Raw genomic sequence first — 15,459 nt, 5'->3', positions numbered from 1 at the left:
TCCTGCTGCTGAATGCTTTCTGCCATACCTTCTAGACTTGGAGATCATAGCTCAGTGGTACAGTTTTACTGAAGGCTATTTGCAGAGATAGTACAATCAACCACATTTTCTTTAGTTTACAAAGTGAGAAAAAGTAATGGTGAGTCTACGAAGATTTCAGGTTATAGAGTGCCTGGTTAGTCTTGTCCTGAACTTCAAATAAAATAGCCTGGGATAGTGGTCACATGACAATATTGGATAACTGTATCCATTATCATTTTATTGTGACAACTAGGCATTAAGAGTGAAAATATAATTCATAAGATTATCTTTATTTCAGATTGACCTGTGTTTAGGATGAGGATAGTTAAGTGATAGTCGCAGATGCAGAGAGGAAAGTTCCCAATTTTTTTGATACTCAGTACTTCGTGATTTGGAAATGAACTCACTAGTTCAAAGTTTTCACAGAAAACCTATATAACCCTGGTGGATTACCTCAGTCATAACATGTAGTCAAGAGGAACATATGAGGGCAAAATGCCCTGTGAGAACCTGTAGTGTGTTGACAGGGCATCAACAGAGGATGGAAGAAACTCAGTGCATGGGAGAGGGTTCATGTTTAACATCAGCCAAAGAAGTAATGAGACACTCTGTAACTACATGAGACCACTAACCATTGTACATGGAACCAAACTGGGGGGGTTTAAATGTTAATTGAGGAGTCTGAGACTGTCAAAAACAAACATTCACTAGTTCTCCCCTTCATCCCGTGAGGGGGGGCACTGCATATCCAAATCAGAGTACAAGGTGATCAGGATAAGGGGTATACATATCTTTACCTGCTCAGAATGTATTTTCATATTTTTTTTTTTAACGTATTACTTTTTCTCTGGGATCTTGGGGATAATCAAGTGAAAGCTTCCACTGGTCTTTAATCGGGCTCTTTCTTCCTGTTGTCTAAAACAGATTTCAGCCATAACTTAATGTACAAGACCATCCTGGTAGGTGGAGTGTCTAGGTTGGAATAGGAAAATATCTCAGGTGTGCTCAAAGAAAGGGCACTCCTCAATGTCAGAAGAGTTTGAAAGATTTGAAGGAGCAGTTAGACAAACCTCTAACTTTTTTTTGTATAGTGCATGTCATCTCTGTATTCTTCCAAGGAGCTTTAATTCCCTTCATCAAACATTGGCAATTAATGCTGCAATACAAGTGGGGAGGGCAAAAAGAAAAAGCAAGGTGATAAAAGGAGGTGATGTACATCTAAAAAAACTCAGGGAGATTGAGCAAAAGCCTGAGAGTTACTGGAAAAGAGAAGTTTTATGTTCCTGCTTCATTATACCCTGAAGTTACTTTTCTAGAAATAGGGAGCTAGAAGTGCATCTGGTTTTGGCTTCTGTCATTCCAAACATGAAGCAGAGTGGATTTTGCCCATCAGATGAGCATGAGCATCTTTTAGGCTCTCTCAGCCCAACATACATGACACATGTAAAACAACCAGTATTCTTGTATTGAGTGTTTGTTTTTTTCTGTCCCAGGTTTCGACCTCATCAAGATGCGGACCCTGAAAAGCCCCGAGTTGCTGCCCTGATTGACAGATTAATATCTTTCAAAAACAATGATCATGGGGCCTGGGTCAGGGGAGGGGATATCCTCATTCAAAACTCTGGGTAAGTATCCAGAAGCAAGCAGCTGCATGTTGTTAAGTTTCCCCTGAAGCTTTGTTTATGAAAGTACATTACAACGGGGTTATAGGAGAAGATTGATGCTTAACTTGGGGAACTTCTAAGTATTTTGAACTGCTTTCATACCACCCCACTACTTTAAAAGAAAGAAGTTTATATGTGATTAGATGAAAACCTGCCTTAAATGGCAAAAAGAACTTACATAATAAAAAGAAGTCTGAAAGTTGGTAGAGACAGTAAATTTGTACTGAGGTATCTGTGGTTTCCCTGAAGTTCCCATGTTCCTGCTTAAAATAAATAGAAGATTACTTGATTTTTTTTTTAATGGCAACATTTTTTATAAGAGTTATTAAGTGTATGGTGGTTCTAAATTCCATTAACAGAAAAATTCAGGTTTTCTTCAGCACATAGCAGGATGTGCTCTTACGGTAGCTTATTTAGGATAATCCAGAAAATATGACTGAAGCTTTGAACTTTCTTTTAGGTTTGCAGACAATGGAATAGGTTTGACATTTGCTAGGTGAGTGTTTTGTGTTAATAACTTCTGTTTTTTCTTGCATAGAAGCTTAGAAAATATACATCCATCTATTAAAATCAATAGGTATACTTTCATAAGGCTATAGTTTCATTTTAGGGCCTGGTTCTATTTCCAGTGGTGCGGATGATATTATAAAGGCTGTAAACTGACACAGCTGCCAAAGCTTGCACTTTAATTCAACCTGTGATTGGTTTACATCACACTTTGCTGCCTTTTCATCAGAAGTGTTATGTTTATCCAGGTATTTCTGGTATTGTATGATTCCTTAGGCAGTTTTGATTTTCTTCCTGAACAGTTGAAAGTGAGTATGGAAAAGAAAGGGGATGAGCAGTTTGAGGGGGCAGAGCCCCTTTGTAATAAAAAAGAATCAAGTAACTTAGCCAAAATTGCTGCCATTTAGGTTATGACAAACTGGTTCTAGGATTGCAAAAGTGAGCTGTAAAAGTGAGTGCTGCACTACAAAGGGAGATAAAAAATTTAATGCTCAGCTCTCTGCTGGTGTTTCAAACAGCCTGAAATACTGTTAATGATTCAATTTATTGTTCTGTGTATTATAAATGAAGTCTAGACTGATCTGCTTCAGTAGGACTGTTACAGAAGTAAAAGTAGGATTAATGCCTCGGTGTGTTCATCTGCTGGAGAGTCTTGGCTAAAAATATATCTCTGACATTGCTTTGATAGTGATGGAAGCTTTCCAAATGATGAAGGTGCCAGCCAGGAGGTATCTGAATCGCTGTTCATAGGTGAGAGCAAGAATTATGGGTTTCCAGGTGGCCAAAATAAATATGCAGGAACTGGAGGGATAGACAACAAGGCACGCACTCTGCCTAGAAATCGGTAAGTATGTTATGAGTGAAGGAAGTAGAAATGATACAAGAAATATTCTCTGTATCAGATGTAAACACCCTCTTGCTGGAGCTGTGAGAGACTAGGACTCTATTGAAGGTGACGCTCTTTTTCTTTTTAACACTTTGTGTGCAGGTGTGTCACTCTTGCCTTTTTGCTGAGTCAGTTTTCTTCTGATGCTGCCATAGGCTGCGTTTCCATAGCAATATAAGTTACCCTACTTTAATGAAACATTAGTTTTAAACAACATTTGGTCCTGGAAGAGAGAAAGAAAAAGCTTTCAGGTAAAAGGATTTCAACAGTCAGTTTAGGACTAGAGACTACAGTCTGTGACAAATCCCAATCTGGACCATGATCCTTTTCTCTTTTTCTCTGGCTTGCTGTGATGCTTGTTTAACATAGTAGCAAGTCCTACCCTTGCTACAGAATAGGAAAGAAGGGTGAGGTAGGTCTAGGCTGCCCTGTTTTTTTGCTGCTTAGCCACTCAGAGGGAAGTTAATGTGACAGTGATATATGAGGTATTCAGTCTAGTAGAATCACAGAACAGTTGAGGTGGGAAGGGCTCTCTGGAGGTCATCTTGTCAACTCCCCTGCTCAAGAAGGGCCACATAGAGCTGGTTGTCCATGACCATGTTCAGGCAGCTTTAGAATATCTCTGAGGATGGAGATTCCGCAACCTGTGCCAGTGTTGCATCACCTCACAGTGAAAAAGTTTCTCCTTATGTTCAGGAGGAACTTCCTGTTTTTCAGCTTGTGCCCACTGCCTCTGATCCTGTCACTGGGCACCACTGGGAAGAGCCCAGCTCTGCTCTTTTTGCACCCTCCCTTCAGAGATTCTTATACATTGATGTGATTCCTACCTGAGCCTTCTCTGCTCCAGGTGGAACAGTCTGAGGTGTCCCAGTGTTTCCTCCTATGGGAGATGCTTCAGTCACTTAATTATCTTTGTGGCCCTTTGTTGGATTCGCTCCAGTAGCAACAAGTCTGTCTTGCACACCACTCTAGGTGTGGCTTCACCAGTTCTGAATAGATGGGAAGGACCACCTCTCTCAATGTTTGCAACACCTCCCTCAGTGCAGCCCGGGATACCGTTTGCCTCTTTGCACTAAGGGCACATTGTTGGCTTATGGTCAACTTGGTTTCCACCAGGACTCATCGTTTTCACTGGTACATAAGGTTGTTCCTCCCTAGGTGCAGGACTTTGCACTTCCCCATATTGAAGGTCATGGGGTTCCCATCTGCCCATTTATCCAGCCAGTCTATGTGAATGGCAGCACAACCCTCTGGTGTATCAGCTGCTCCTCGCAGTTTTGTGCCCTCTGCAAACTTGCTGAGACTATACTCAGCTGCATCATCCAGATCATTAATGAAGATGTTGAATGAGATTAGACCCAGTATTGACCCCTGCGGTGCACCACTAGTTACTAGCCTCCAAATAGACTTCATGCCACCACCCTCTGGGCCCAACCATTCAACTAGGTTTCAGTCCATCTCACTGTCCCCTCATCCAGCCCATACATTGTGAGGATCTTATGGGACACAGTGTCAAAAGCCTTACTGAAGTTTAGGTGGACCATGTACACTGCTCTCCCCTCAGCTACCACACCAGTCATTTCTTCACAGAAGTTTATCAAGTTGGTCAAGCATGACTGCTCCTTGGTGAATCCATACTATTTATTTCTGATGACTTTCTTGCCCTTCATGTTCCCTGAAATGGTTTCCAGGATTAGCTGCTCCATCACGTTGTTAGGCACCAAGCTGAGACTTGCCACCCTGCAGTTCCCTGGGTGTTAGAAGTGACATTTACTTTCCTCCACTCTACAGGCACTTCTCCCAGTTGCCATAATAAATCAAAGAGTAGGTGGTATTATTCTCCTGCTGTTACTCCCTAATATGGGAAAGGGGCACATTTGCAAATGGACAGTGATAGCTCTTCTAACAGGAAAATCCAAAAGAGTGGGGGATTTTTGTCTCACTAGATAAGTGCAGAAACAAGATATCCTTTACTGAGATCTAAGGTGCAAGTCATTCTCTTAATATTGCTTTCTTGATTCCTCTGCAAGGAAATGCATTTATGACACAGATTCAGGATTATCATGGGGTTTGTTACAGGATGCTATAAATAATGCTTGCATTAACAGGACATTTCCAATCAGAGGCTTTCAAATTTATGATGGACCTATTCACCTTACCAAGTGCACATTCAAAAACTTTGTGCCAACTCCAGACAGATTTACCAGTGCAGTTGGATTTTTGATGAAAAATTCATGGCAGATGACACCAAAAAACAACATTTCTCTTGTGAAGTTTGGTCCAAACGTAAGTTTATTACAAGTTTTCTTCTATATTTTCAGATGGCTTTATTTTCTTCTTGCTGTATTTAAAATAAACATCCAAAGGCCCTAGGTCATCTTTTCCATACAGTTTCTCTCTTGGTTGGAAATCACCCAAGGTGTATCCTTTGTCTCCTGAGCAAAAAAATAATACCAAGAGAGATGTAGGATATGTTGCAATAATGATCTCTTTCATGGCTTATGGTGAAGCTGAAAGGAGATCTTTGTAAGGTTTGGTATATTCTTAGTAATGAATTTTCAGTTGCAAATACTAACACTGTTCAGAAGCAAGAGCTGACCTGAGCCTATTACTAAAAATCAAAATGTTTTGCAAGATTCCACTGCCCTTGCTCTAAGGTTTTAAATCAGTTTTGTCAGATTCCTGTGTGTCTGGAGATGTGCAAGTGTTATCCTGTGCTTTACCTGGGGAAAAAAATAAATATTTTAATTATTTTTGCCAGGTTTCTTTGAAAGCTTTCTTTGGAAAACCTGGTCCCTGGTTTGAAGAAGGAGATCTGGACGGTGACAAGAACTCAGTATTCCATGATCTTGATGGTTCAGTGACTGACTACAAAGATACCTATGTGGGCAGAATGGACAATTACTTGATTCAACACCCCAAATGCATTAATATTACAGAATGGAGTGGAGTGGTTTGCAGTGGCACCTATGCACAGGCTAGTACTCTTGTAGCTTTCTGTTTGGGGCAAATCTAAAATAGGAACAACTTGTGGGGCCAGAGGGAGTGTAAGAACTACAAAATTACCTATCTTTGGATTTAAAAATTCTTTAACCTTTTAAAAATACTTCTATGCATATTACACTTTTCAGCCAGTTTTGTATATTGTGTTCAGCATGTAAACTGGGAGTTCAGTATTAGATGCTGCAAGGTAAAACCAAATATGTATGCGTGACAGGAGTTCTGTGTTGCAGCCCTATCTGCTAAAACATTTTTGTATTGGAGGTGTTTTCTTCCACTGGAGTTCTGTCTTTTACAGAGTGGGTTTTAGGGGAGTTTTTTTATTTGGGTTTTTTTTTTTAAATGGAGATGTTAAATACCACCTTCTGAATACAAATCTCACATAGGTTTGATTCCCTTTCTGGTTCCTGTTCTATATGAGTTTGGCCAAGTACCATAGGTGATTATATATACTTTTTTTTTTTCACCCCTTCCTCCCCATTTTTGTCTGTAAACCAGGCAAAATCTACAACAGCTTTTCAAATAGAGCTGCTCCTCAGGAGATATTTGTGTATTGCATAACTCAGAACATAAAATTGCAGTGTTTTGGCTAACAATGATTATTCTTCACTATTTCAGTTCCTTTTGCACAGTGTCCAGATCCTTCCTCTTTCTTTTCATCCTCCTCAATATGTAGGTTTATGTCCAAACCTGGAATGGACAGAATCTTTCCATGACTATAGTACGAGATGAGTACCCAGCCAATCCCATGGTTCTTCGAGGTATTAATCAAAGAGCTGTCTTTCAACAATACCAGCCAGTAGTGATGCTCCAAAAGGGCTACACAATACATTGGAATGGAAAAGCTCCAAATGTCACCTATCTTTATCTCATTAACTTCAACAAGTATGTTTACTTCCGTTCATGTCATTGATCCATAAGTCAATACTGAAGTAATGTCTTGCAGAATTAGCATGCATGAGAGTTTGCAACCATCAGTAAGACTGGATCTTGGATTGGGTTTTCTTCATAAATACAAATACTAAAGTATAAAAAGCAAGAGATTAAGCAATAGACCTACACCTGAAGTTAAACTTTTGTCCAGTACAGCATCTTTAAGGACAATCCTTTGGAGAAGATAATGTGCAAATAGTGAAGTTGAGTAGAATTGGTGTTGAATAGTTTAGCATACTTGATTTTGTTGTCAGATAAGCTTATGAAATATCTGAAATATGAAATCAAATATATCCTGAGAGTATCAAAGTTACTATAACGTTTAATGAAACACCTCATGTAAAGAGGGAAAGAAAGATCTTCTGGTTGAGGGTTTGGGAGCTTTTAGTGTTCCTATTACTTGTTTTTTTGATTGATCTGTTTGCTGCGTATTGTCATCTAAACTGTTCCTATGGTGAATCATACATTTTATTTTGTTTTCAGGAATGACTGGATTCGTGTTGGTCTTTGTTATCAACCAAATACAGATTTTGTTATAGTATTGGAAACATTTCAAAGGCGATCATCTGCTCTGTCAAGTAAGGTAGAGCGCTACATGCCTGTATCTTCAATGATGGATCTTGAAAAGAATCGATCAGACAAGAAGTTTTACTTTGACAACAGTACTGGGTAACTCCTTGTAACTTGACCCTATTGGAAGACGATGTTTAACCTTAAAATGTCCAGTTTGATAGTGTTAGAAGCAACTGATTGAGACACCTATATAAGAGGAAAGCTGTTGCAAAGGAGCCCAAAGCCTGTTTGAAAGAAGACGTTATGTGACTTTGAATGCCCAAAATGCAGTGGTTGTCACTGAAGTACTTTTCTAAGAGCACCACAGTTGCCGCAGATATTTCCTACCCCATGCCTGGGGAAAATGTGGTATCTGGTGTGCTGCAGAGCAGTGTCTTTCAGGAATTTCAAGGAGAATTTGTGCCTTCTCTGAAAATTCTAGAAACTTCCAAGAAGTTTTTTGTTCCCAGAACATTTAAAGAATGTATTTCTGAAAGTCCTAATCAGTTGTCAGCCTTCTTGAAAGTATTTAAAAGTCCTAGTCTCAGAAGTACTTCTGACAGAGGCCACTGAGATCCTTCTGAGAGGTTTAAGATATGGTCAACTTTGAGTAAAATAAGTCCTACATATATCACTTGTGTGCTTTGCAAAAGTTGATCTTTAATTGTAATTCTTTCTGTTACTTATTTTGTTCCCTTATTTGCTACTTTGTCTGTCTGTAGTAAATATGTAGATGACTGTAACTTTTGAAAAGACATTTAAGTTTCTTTTATCTAAGAGCTATAGTGATAACAGTCAAATATAAAATAGAAGAATTATTAGTCTCTGTGTACTGTGAACGTTAATGACCACCATCCCCTAAAGTGCATTTCCAGACATTTGCAACAGTACAATTACATTGTCCAGTGCTGTTGGGTGAAGCTGAATATCCAAACAGTTACTGCTGGGTGTCTGCAAAGATCTATGATTAAAGAGAACATCTATGCTCTGCAGTTTGTTTTTTCTTTCCTGCAAACCATTGCTTTGAGGAGTGGCTGTTCTTTCAAAGCATATGCATTCATAATGATGTCTCCTTTAATTGTAGGGAATTTCAGATATGTCAGTAGAGACTTCCTAACTCTAACTGTAAATATTTTGTAAAAGTTTGAACAATGGTGCAGAAGTGAGTACTGTTGTTTCCCTCCTTCTGAAAATCATGAAATTATGGCTGTTCAGTTGTACTATAAATGCCTATCTTTCCAGCAATTGATCTAGATTCTTTTTCCCCCTTTTGTGTAGATTACTGTTTTTATTTCTTCAAGCCAAATATAATCGGGATGGTCACAGTTATTGCTCATCTCAGGGATGTGAAAGGGTCAAGATTGTGACCAAAGATTCAGCAAAAGGGATCAGTAACTGCATGGCAAAAGCTTACCCAAAGTACTACCAAGGACCAACTGTCATAAAACAGATGCCTGTAAAAGCTACTGTACCATGTACAAAATGCGGCACAACTCAGGTAAAATAAGCAAAAACTTTCACAAACTGTATAGTTGGTGTTCTGTCTACTTGGTTTAAGGCAGAATTTCAGTCTTTCAGCACAGAATACAACACCTACCAGTTAGCAATTGTCATGTCTCGCTAGCAATGGTCTCCTGTATACTAGAAGGCAGAGAATGCCTTATAACACAAAGGTTTTAGTTTTTGTTCTTTGGAAAATACTCCTTCACCTCTTACTTTGAGTGCTGTGGAGAAAGGACATAGGTAGATTTGATGTCTTGTACTACAGTACTGCCTGTACTCCATGTAGGATAGCTTTGCTGCAGATATGTATATGCTATTGGCCAACCTCTCTCTTTTTTGTACCTTTGCTTATTAACATGAACTTGAAATTGCATTATCCATTTCAGCTATACAAGCTGAGAAGAATACTGTAAGTAAGGAATAAAATTGGTTACACTATACATCACAATATTTATTAGCATTACTAGTACCATAAATAATGCCACTGACAAATGGATGCATTGGCTTTGGAGAACAGGCAGTCTGTTATAAAATGTCTGGCATGATAAAGTGTTGAAGACACATGCATATGTGTACTTAATGTGTTTTCTTTGATATCCAGATGGTATTCACCAGCGATCCTCACAAAAACTACCTCCTTGTGCAAATTAATTCGTCTGGTAAAAAAGAGTTAAGCAGAGGTCAGCAAGCATTTATTTCTGTAAGTATTCCTTATGGTTTTCTTCTAACTACCTTTCTTTTTAGCAGTTTGGATTGCAGCAGTTGTACAGCTCTATATAATGCTGACCTCACTTTTCACTGGAATGAAGAGTGTTGCTTCATAGTTTGAAAACCAAACAATCAAAAAGCAAATGTAACCTCAGAAAATGAAGCTCCAAAACTCCATTTTTTATTTGAATCCTTTCCTGCTGGAGAGGAAATTGTACCAGTAAAGGAGAGTTTAAAATCTTCAGATTCATGTTGAAACCTGGATGGATATGTTTTATTGATGGCCACTTTTGAAAAAAACCCAAAAAAAACCCCAAACCACCTGTTAGTTAAATCCATGTTGTTGAAATTGGTTTTGTGCTAACAGATAAGTGAGTTAATGGGATGAGTCATTCAAGCCATTAAACTTTGCTAAACTCCATCAAAATGGCAATTTATTAAAGAATCCGTAGAGATTTTTTTGTTTTTCTGATTTATTCTGATGTGGTCCTGATAAGTCTAGTGGTATGGTACTGTATAAAAAGTAGTTTACTTCAACTTTTCTATTCGGATGCTGAAGGAGACTTGCATGGGATGCTGAAATAGCGTTTGCAGACATCCTCACACCACAAAGCTTAAAGTCTGTATGTGGCTTATATTCTGCACTATCAGTGTGTTAGCTTGGTTGAAATGGTAAAACTCTTCAATTACTTAGACAGACAAATGGCACGTGAGCAGTGTAACCTTAGCAGCTGCAAACTTCTACAGGAATGTGTGCGCCGTATCCAAAGCAGTAAGAGTGCTCCATGGGAAGAAACTGGGCTGGAACTGGACTGCTGCATAGACAGATTAACTGTGCTATTGCCAAGAAGTCCAGGTGGTTCAGTATCTGAATTTTAGCTTCCTGAAGCAGGAACAACGACTAAGGCAGGTAGTAAGTCACCTGAAATGTATGATCTCTCTGTAGAAGCCAGGGACTGAAGGTTCCAGTGCAATTTCAGAATTCCCCCTGAAAGCCTTCCCTCAAGGGGGAAGATTAAGAGATGCTAGGGAGAAGCAAGTATTTGTAAGGAAATTAGTACACCACTTTGGCTAAACTAGGTGAAAATTAACACTGAGTGCAGTAGAATCACTGTTGGATTCATATTAACTTTAAGAAAGAAAGAAAAAGTTATTCTATGTTTTTCTTCCCCCATTCAGGTCAATGACACTATGTTTTCCTTCAAGGATAATGGTATACTTATTGTTGTAATTAATGCCTGCACTGGCACAGTGTCAGAAAGCAAGTTATTTTCTGGAGTAGACATTAAAAGCGTAGATGCATATTTAAAATCTGGAATTCCACAAAGGTATGTGTAATAACCATTTATTTTCAGTATGTCCTGTAAACTGTAGCTCTGCTCTCTAACAAGGGTGTAAATAACGATGTCTATACAGGAGCACAGAAAGGGAGCAAAACATGTATCTAAGTTGAGAGGAAAGGAGAAACATAGGAGCATTTTAACAGACAGTTTAGCCTTATTTGAGAAAATAATGCAACTCGTATTCTGAAGACTTACAATTTTCCAGTGTTGCCTTTTACCTCAAGAAGAGTTGGTTGGTTTTTTTTAAGTAAACATCATGTAGTAACACTTCTTTGCTTAAAACAAGAATAATTTTGTGTTTATAAGGTCCCTTAAGGACGCTGATAAGAACTACGTGACAAGATATTATACTGTACTCTCCCTGTCTAGGGAGAAAAGTGCTTATCATTAAAGAAAGAGAAAAAGTTCATGTCAGAAAAATCAAAATTTTTCTAATTTTGGATCAATGTCTAAACTTGATTTTTTGGATACAAAATATTAAACTATATTTAAATGACACTTTTCAATGATTTTGAAATTTAAAAGTCAGTTTAAAAAAAAATTCTAGTTGGCTGCTTTTCTAGGTACTGCTTCCAGAGAGGGTTGACTATTTCCATGACATGAAATGACATGTCATGGGTGCTCTCAAGCAAGTGGACTATGAGGCCAGCTAGCTGCGAAAGTGTGTAGCAGAATATTAAGAAAACTTTGTGTTTATAACAGCTGCTGTCTCCATACTCTTTCTGCAGGTCCATCATTCTACTGAGCACAAGAGGTGATGTAGCAATTCCTAATAATTTATCAGAAGCCTTAATGTCCCTTGGGACAGCCAAACCACCTTATCTTCAGAGCAACGGTTGGTCAAAATTTTACATATTTCTTTGACACCACCTTGGGCTGTGTGTTTATGTTGGCATTGTGGGTTTCTCATGGGGTGTGTGAAAAGGATGCAGCTGGCGGAGGATGGTTGCCAGTTTGCACTGGCGTGGGCTGCTGCGTTTCAGCCCTTGTTGAGAGGCGGGGTGGGCAGCCCTTCAGCAGTGGGGCAGAAGACCCTTCCCATTGCCCTGAAGGGCGTTGTATGAAGCTTGTTGCAAGCAAAGAACTGCAGTTCTTTGTGCCTGTGGATTACAGAAAAAGAGCCCCTGGCTTTTTTCCCAAAGCCTGTATTTTGTGTCTCACCCAGTGAATCTACTTTTAAACTATTTCCTGTGCCAGACTAGTATTTCCTGTTCTAACAAAATTTCAAAGTAGAGATGAGAAGCTGTTGGTATTTTGAGGGATGATCACTTTATAGGCCACATGGAGTAGTTCTTGTCTGTTCAGGGCTCTGGCACAAGTCCTGTCTAAGAAAGCAGACTTTATAACTGTCCTGATAGCTGTGTTTTCAAATTGAGATTTCAGAGTATTTAATACTGAATGTTGGAAATGGAAATTGCAAATCAATATTTCCTTGTGAGGTGCACATGAAGCTGAGAGTGAGTTAATGTCCTGAATAGTCTGGAGGGAGGATTACAGAGGAGTGTACCGTTCCCTTCCCAGGAGGTCCTGTGTTGTATTTAGACAGGCTTGACTGGTTTGGTAACACTGTGCTGTTTTTGTCACAGGAAGCCTGGCCTTTCTGGGCTTCAGAGGAAACTTTAAGCCATCCTGGATTAAGCTGTTTACTGGTCCTGCTGGGCATGGGCTCATTCAGATAGAAAAGTATATCCCTTTACAACTGGAAGAATATGGCTGTGACAGAGCAATCAAAAGCCGACGGAAAGACCTTGAGCTTCTGAAGAAGGCTACACAATCTCATTAAAGACTAAGATGTACATAAAAGCTGGGGAAAAAAATGTGAACTAACTTATTTTTTAATTTATGGCATTTTAAACTATATTGTTATCCAAGTAAATCATGTTATTGTCTGACAGATGTTTGCCAGCATTGACTGCTTGAATGCCAATCTGTGCACCTTCTAGTTGTACAAAATATTAAAAAATTATTAGTATTTGTATAAACAGGTTTCAGAGATTTTTCAGATGTTTGTATTTACTGTAAACAAGTTTCTTCTGTTTAATACTCCTTTTGTATGTAAGAAGGTGTTCATAAAGCCTTAAATTTTTGATGGCAGGCATTGGAGTACATCTTGGATTACTTGAAAGGTTAACATTAAAGTCTCCATAACAGCTTGAATTGGTTGTTATAACTTATGCATTTTCCCTCAGCTGTTTAGGTGTTTTCCTGAGGGTTTATTTATCAGTCAACTCAGTTACTTCTCAATCTGCTTTCCAAGGTGTTAAAAAGCAGTTTCTCATATATATGCAGCTGACTCAAGGGCTTTTAACTGCAGTAAAAATTTTGCTTTGCTTTATGAAAGATGGAGAGGGGGGATTCAAAGATCCAGCCTGGGGCTGGGTGAGGATTGTGTACCATGCAACACAGTTTAACAAGACTATGTGTACCAGCATGGCATACAGAGCAGAAAATTACTACCATTCTTTGGGGTAACTGTTTACTAGTCACTCCTAAATATACAGGTGTATGTAGGAGTTATGTAGGAGTCGCTTCAGTAACAGTCTGGATCTTAAGGCTGCAGTCTTGCATACAACTTGACTTCAGCTTTTTCTTTTAAAGCTTTTAGCCAGAAGGGCAAAGCTGAGATATTGTTATTCTCAATTTGTTATGAAACTAAGCTTCTAATCTTGCAGCGATTTTTTTTTTTTTTTTTTTTTCTTTTTTTTTTGGCTATCCCAGCTCTAACTTTAAAGTGAATGGAAAGTGCTCTCAGTTCATTCTGGCATGTTACATCTTTTACCTTAACTTCAATTCTTTTACTATACTCATGTTGCTAATTCCTGATGATTTTGTATTATGTCCATTTGATTTCTTTTGGTTTTGTTGCAATTATTTGACCCTTTCTGCAGATAGTGTGAAAAGCATTTAGAAGAACTGAGACACAGCTGCCCTTTTTCAGGATCCCAGTCTTTGAAATTAAATTTCAGAGGCTGTTAAGATTCATTTTATAATAGGGAACAATAGGTGCCATAGAGCTGAAATGTAACAGTAGTTCTAATAAAACTGACACAGTTCCTCCTCATTCTAGCTGGTACAATGTATCTACCATTCAGAGATGCTTTGTGCTTTGAATTAAAAAAGGAGTGGCTGTTGCAAATGAATTATATGCCTGTCTTCTCCAAAGAAGTTGAAAAGCTGTGGGGATTTTTATTTTTGTGCTTTAAAGGAGAAGAGGCATAGTAGCAGACCTATTATTTTGTTCAGTTAAAATATGCTACCTCAGTGCTACAATTAAACTGCCTGGTCTAGTGTAGTTTCCTAAGTGAAAGGGGAGGGGAAAGGAGCACAACACAAGAGATGAAGTTAACAAATAGATGACTGATGTTATTTTTATTGTAAAACCAAGCCAAATGGATGATTGTGTATTTTGCAGTTGTTTTGATGCACAGTTCTCTTATAATGTTAAAAAAAAAAGTTTTGTTGGGGGAGATGTGGTAAATCTTTAAGACTAGCTATAAAGTTTGGTGTTACTAATGAAAGGCAATGTGATTTAAATGCTCTGAGTGCAGTAGTGATAGTGTTTGGGGATTAAAATGGTTTTAAGACTTCCACTGTTCTATGGGTCATGCTCAGCAGAGAAATACTGATGAGGTAGTGACCTTCAGACTTGTGAAGCTGGCCATTATTTATGAGATTCTGCTGTTCTAAGCCATCTTGTAAAATTGTACTTGGAAGTGTTGAGGGTATTCTGATGTAGGGCTTACTGATGGACAATTTGAACTGAAGTAGAAGTGGGGTCTTTTGTGTAAATTTAAACACTTGATAAATAGCATAAATAAATTTTTACATCTGACAAGGCAATAAAATCTTGGGTATCTTCTGTTCTTGTATCAACTAATTATGTAATGTGTGTTGTGTGAATACTAGAAACTTTTATTTCAGACACCAACAGACCTATGTAGTTTATGGAGTGTTTGGGAATATTGGGAAAGGAGATGGTAATGGTGACTGAAGTTATGGGCCTGTTTCCGAAGTCTGGCATCTTAAAGTCTGTCTGAGCTGCTGAGTGTAAAGTCACTTCTGCATGGTGGGGACCAGGGCGGTATCTTATCTACTCGGAGCTATCTTATCTATGTCTGTAACTACCTGTGGGGGAGTAAAGAAGATGGAGCCAGGCTATTCTCGATGGTGCCCAGCAGCAAAGACAAGAGGCAGTGGGCACACATTAAAATACAGGCAATTCCACATAAACAGAAGAAAAACACTTACTGAGCCAGTGGTCAAGTACTGGAACTGATTGCCAGAGAGGCTGTGGAGTCTTCTTTTGCGGAGGAGCAGCTGTAGCTGACCCTGCTGTGAGACA

General features: G+C 38.7%; 1 protein-coding gene across 2 annotated transcripts in view; it reads left to right on the top strand.

Annotated features, from left to right (window-relative positions):
- The window catches only part of CEMIP2 (cell migration inducing hyaluronidase 2), a 51,407-nt gene extending 36,431 nt beyond the window's left edge, over positions 1-14,976 (top strand). For both annotated transcript variants that reach the window (XM_074812743.1, XM_074812742.1), the window contains exons 13-24: positions 1,515-1,646; positions 2,146-2,181; positions 2,881-3,036; positions 5,187-5,364; positions 5,840-6,055; positions 6,755-6,963; positions 7,495-7,680; positions 8,842-9,061; positions 9,668-9,766; positions 10,954-11,102; positions 11,846-11,952; positions 12,704-14,976. In XM_074812743.1, the coding sequence (XP_074668844.1) occupies positions 1,515-1,646; positions 2,146-2,181; positions 2,881-3,036; positions 5,187-5,364; positions 5,840-6,055; positions 6,755-6,963; positions 7,495-7,680; positions 8,842-9,061; positions 9,668-9,766; positions 10,954-11,102; positions 11,846-11,952; positions 12,704-12,900 (1,885 nt within the window). In that variant the 3' untranslated portion in view covers positions 12,901-14,976. The remainder of the gene's footprint in view (positions 1-1,514; positions 1,647-2,145; positions 2,182-2,880; positions 3,037-5,186; positions 5,365-5,839; positions 6,056-6,754; positions 6,964-7,494; positions 7,681-8,841; positions 9,062-9,667; positions 9,767-10,953; positions 11,103-11,845; positions 11,953-12,703) is intronic.
- Positions 14,977-15,459: the final 483 nt, after the last annotated feature.

This window comes from Strix aluco, chromosome Z, assembly GCF_031877795.1.
Source record: "Strix aluco isolate bStrAlu1 chromosome Z, bStrAlu1.hap1, whole genome shotgun sequence".
Classification (NCBI taxonomy): Eukaryota; Metazoa; Chordata; class Aves; order Strigiformes; family Strigidae; genus Strix; species Strix aluco.
Note: the sequence above shows the minus strand (reverse complement) of the source record. Positions and strands in the feature narration are given on the sequence as shown.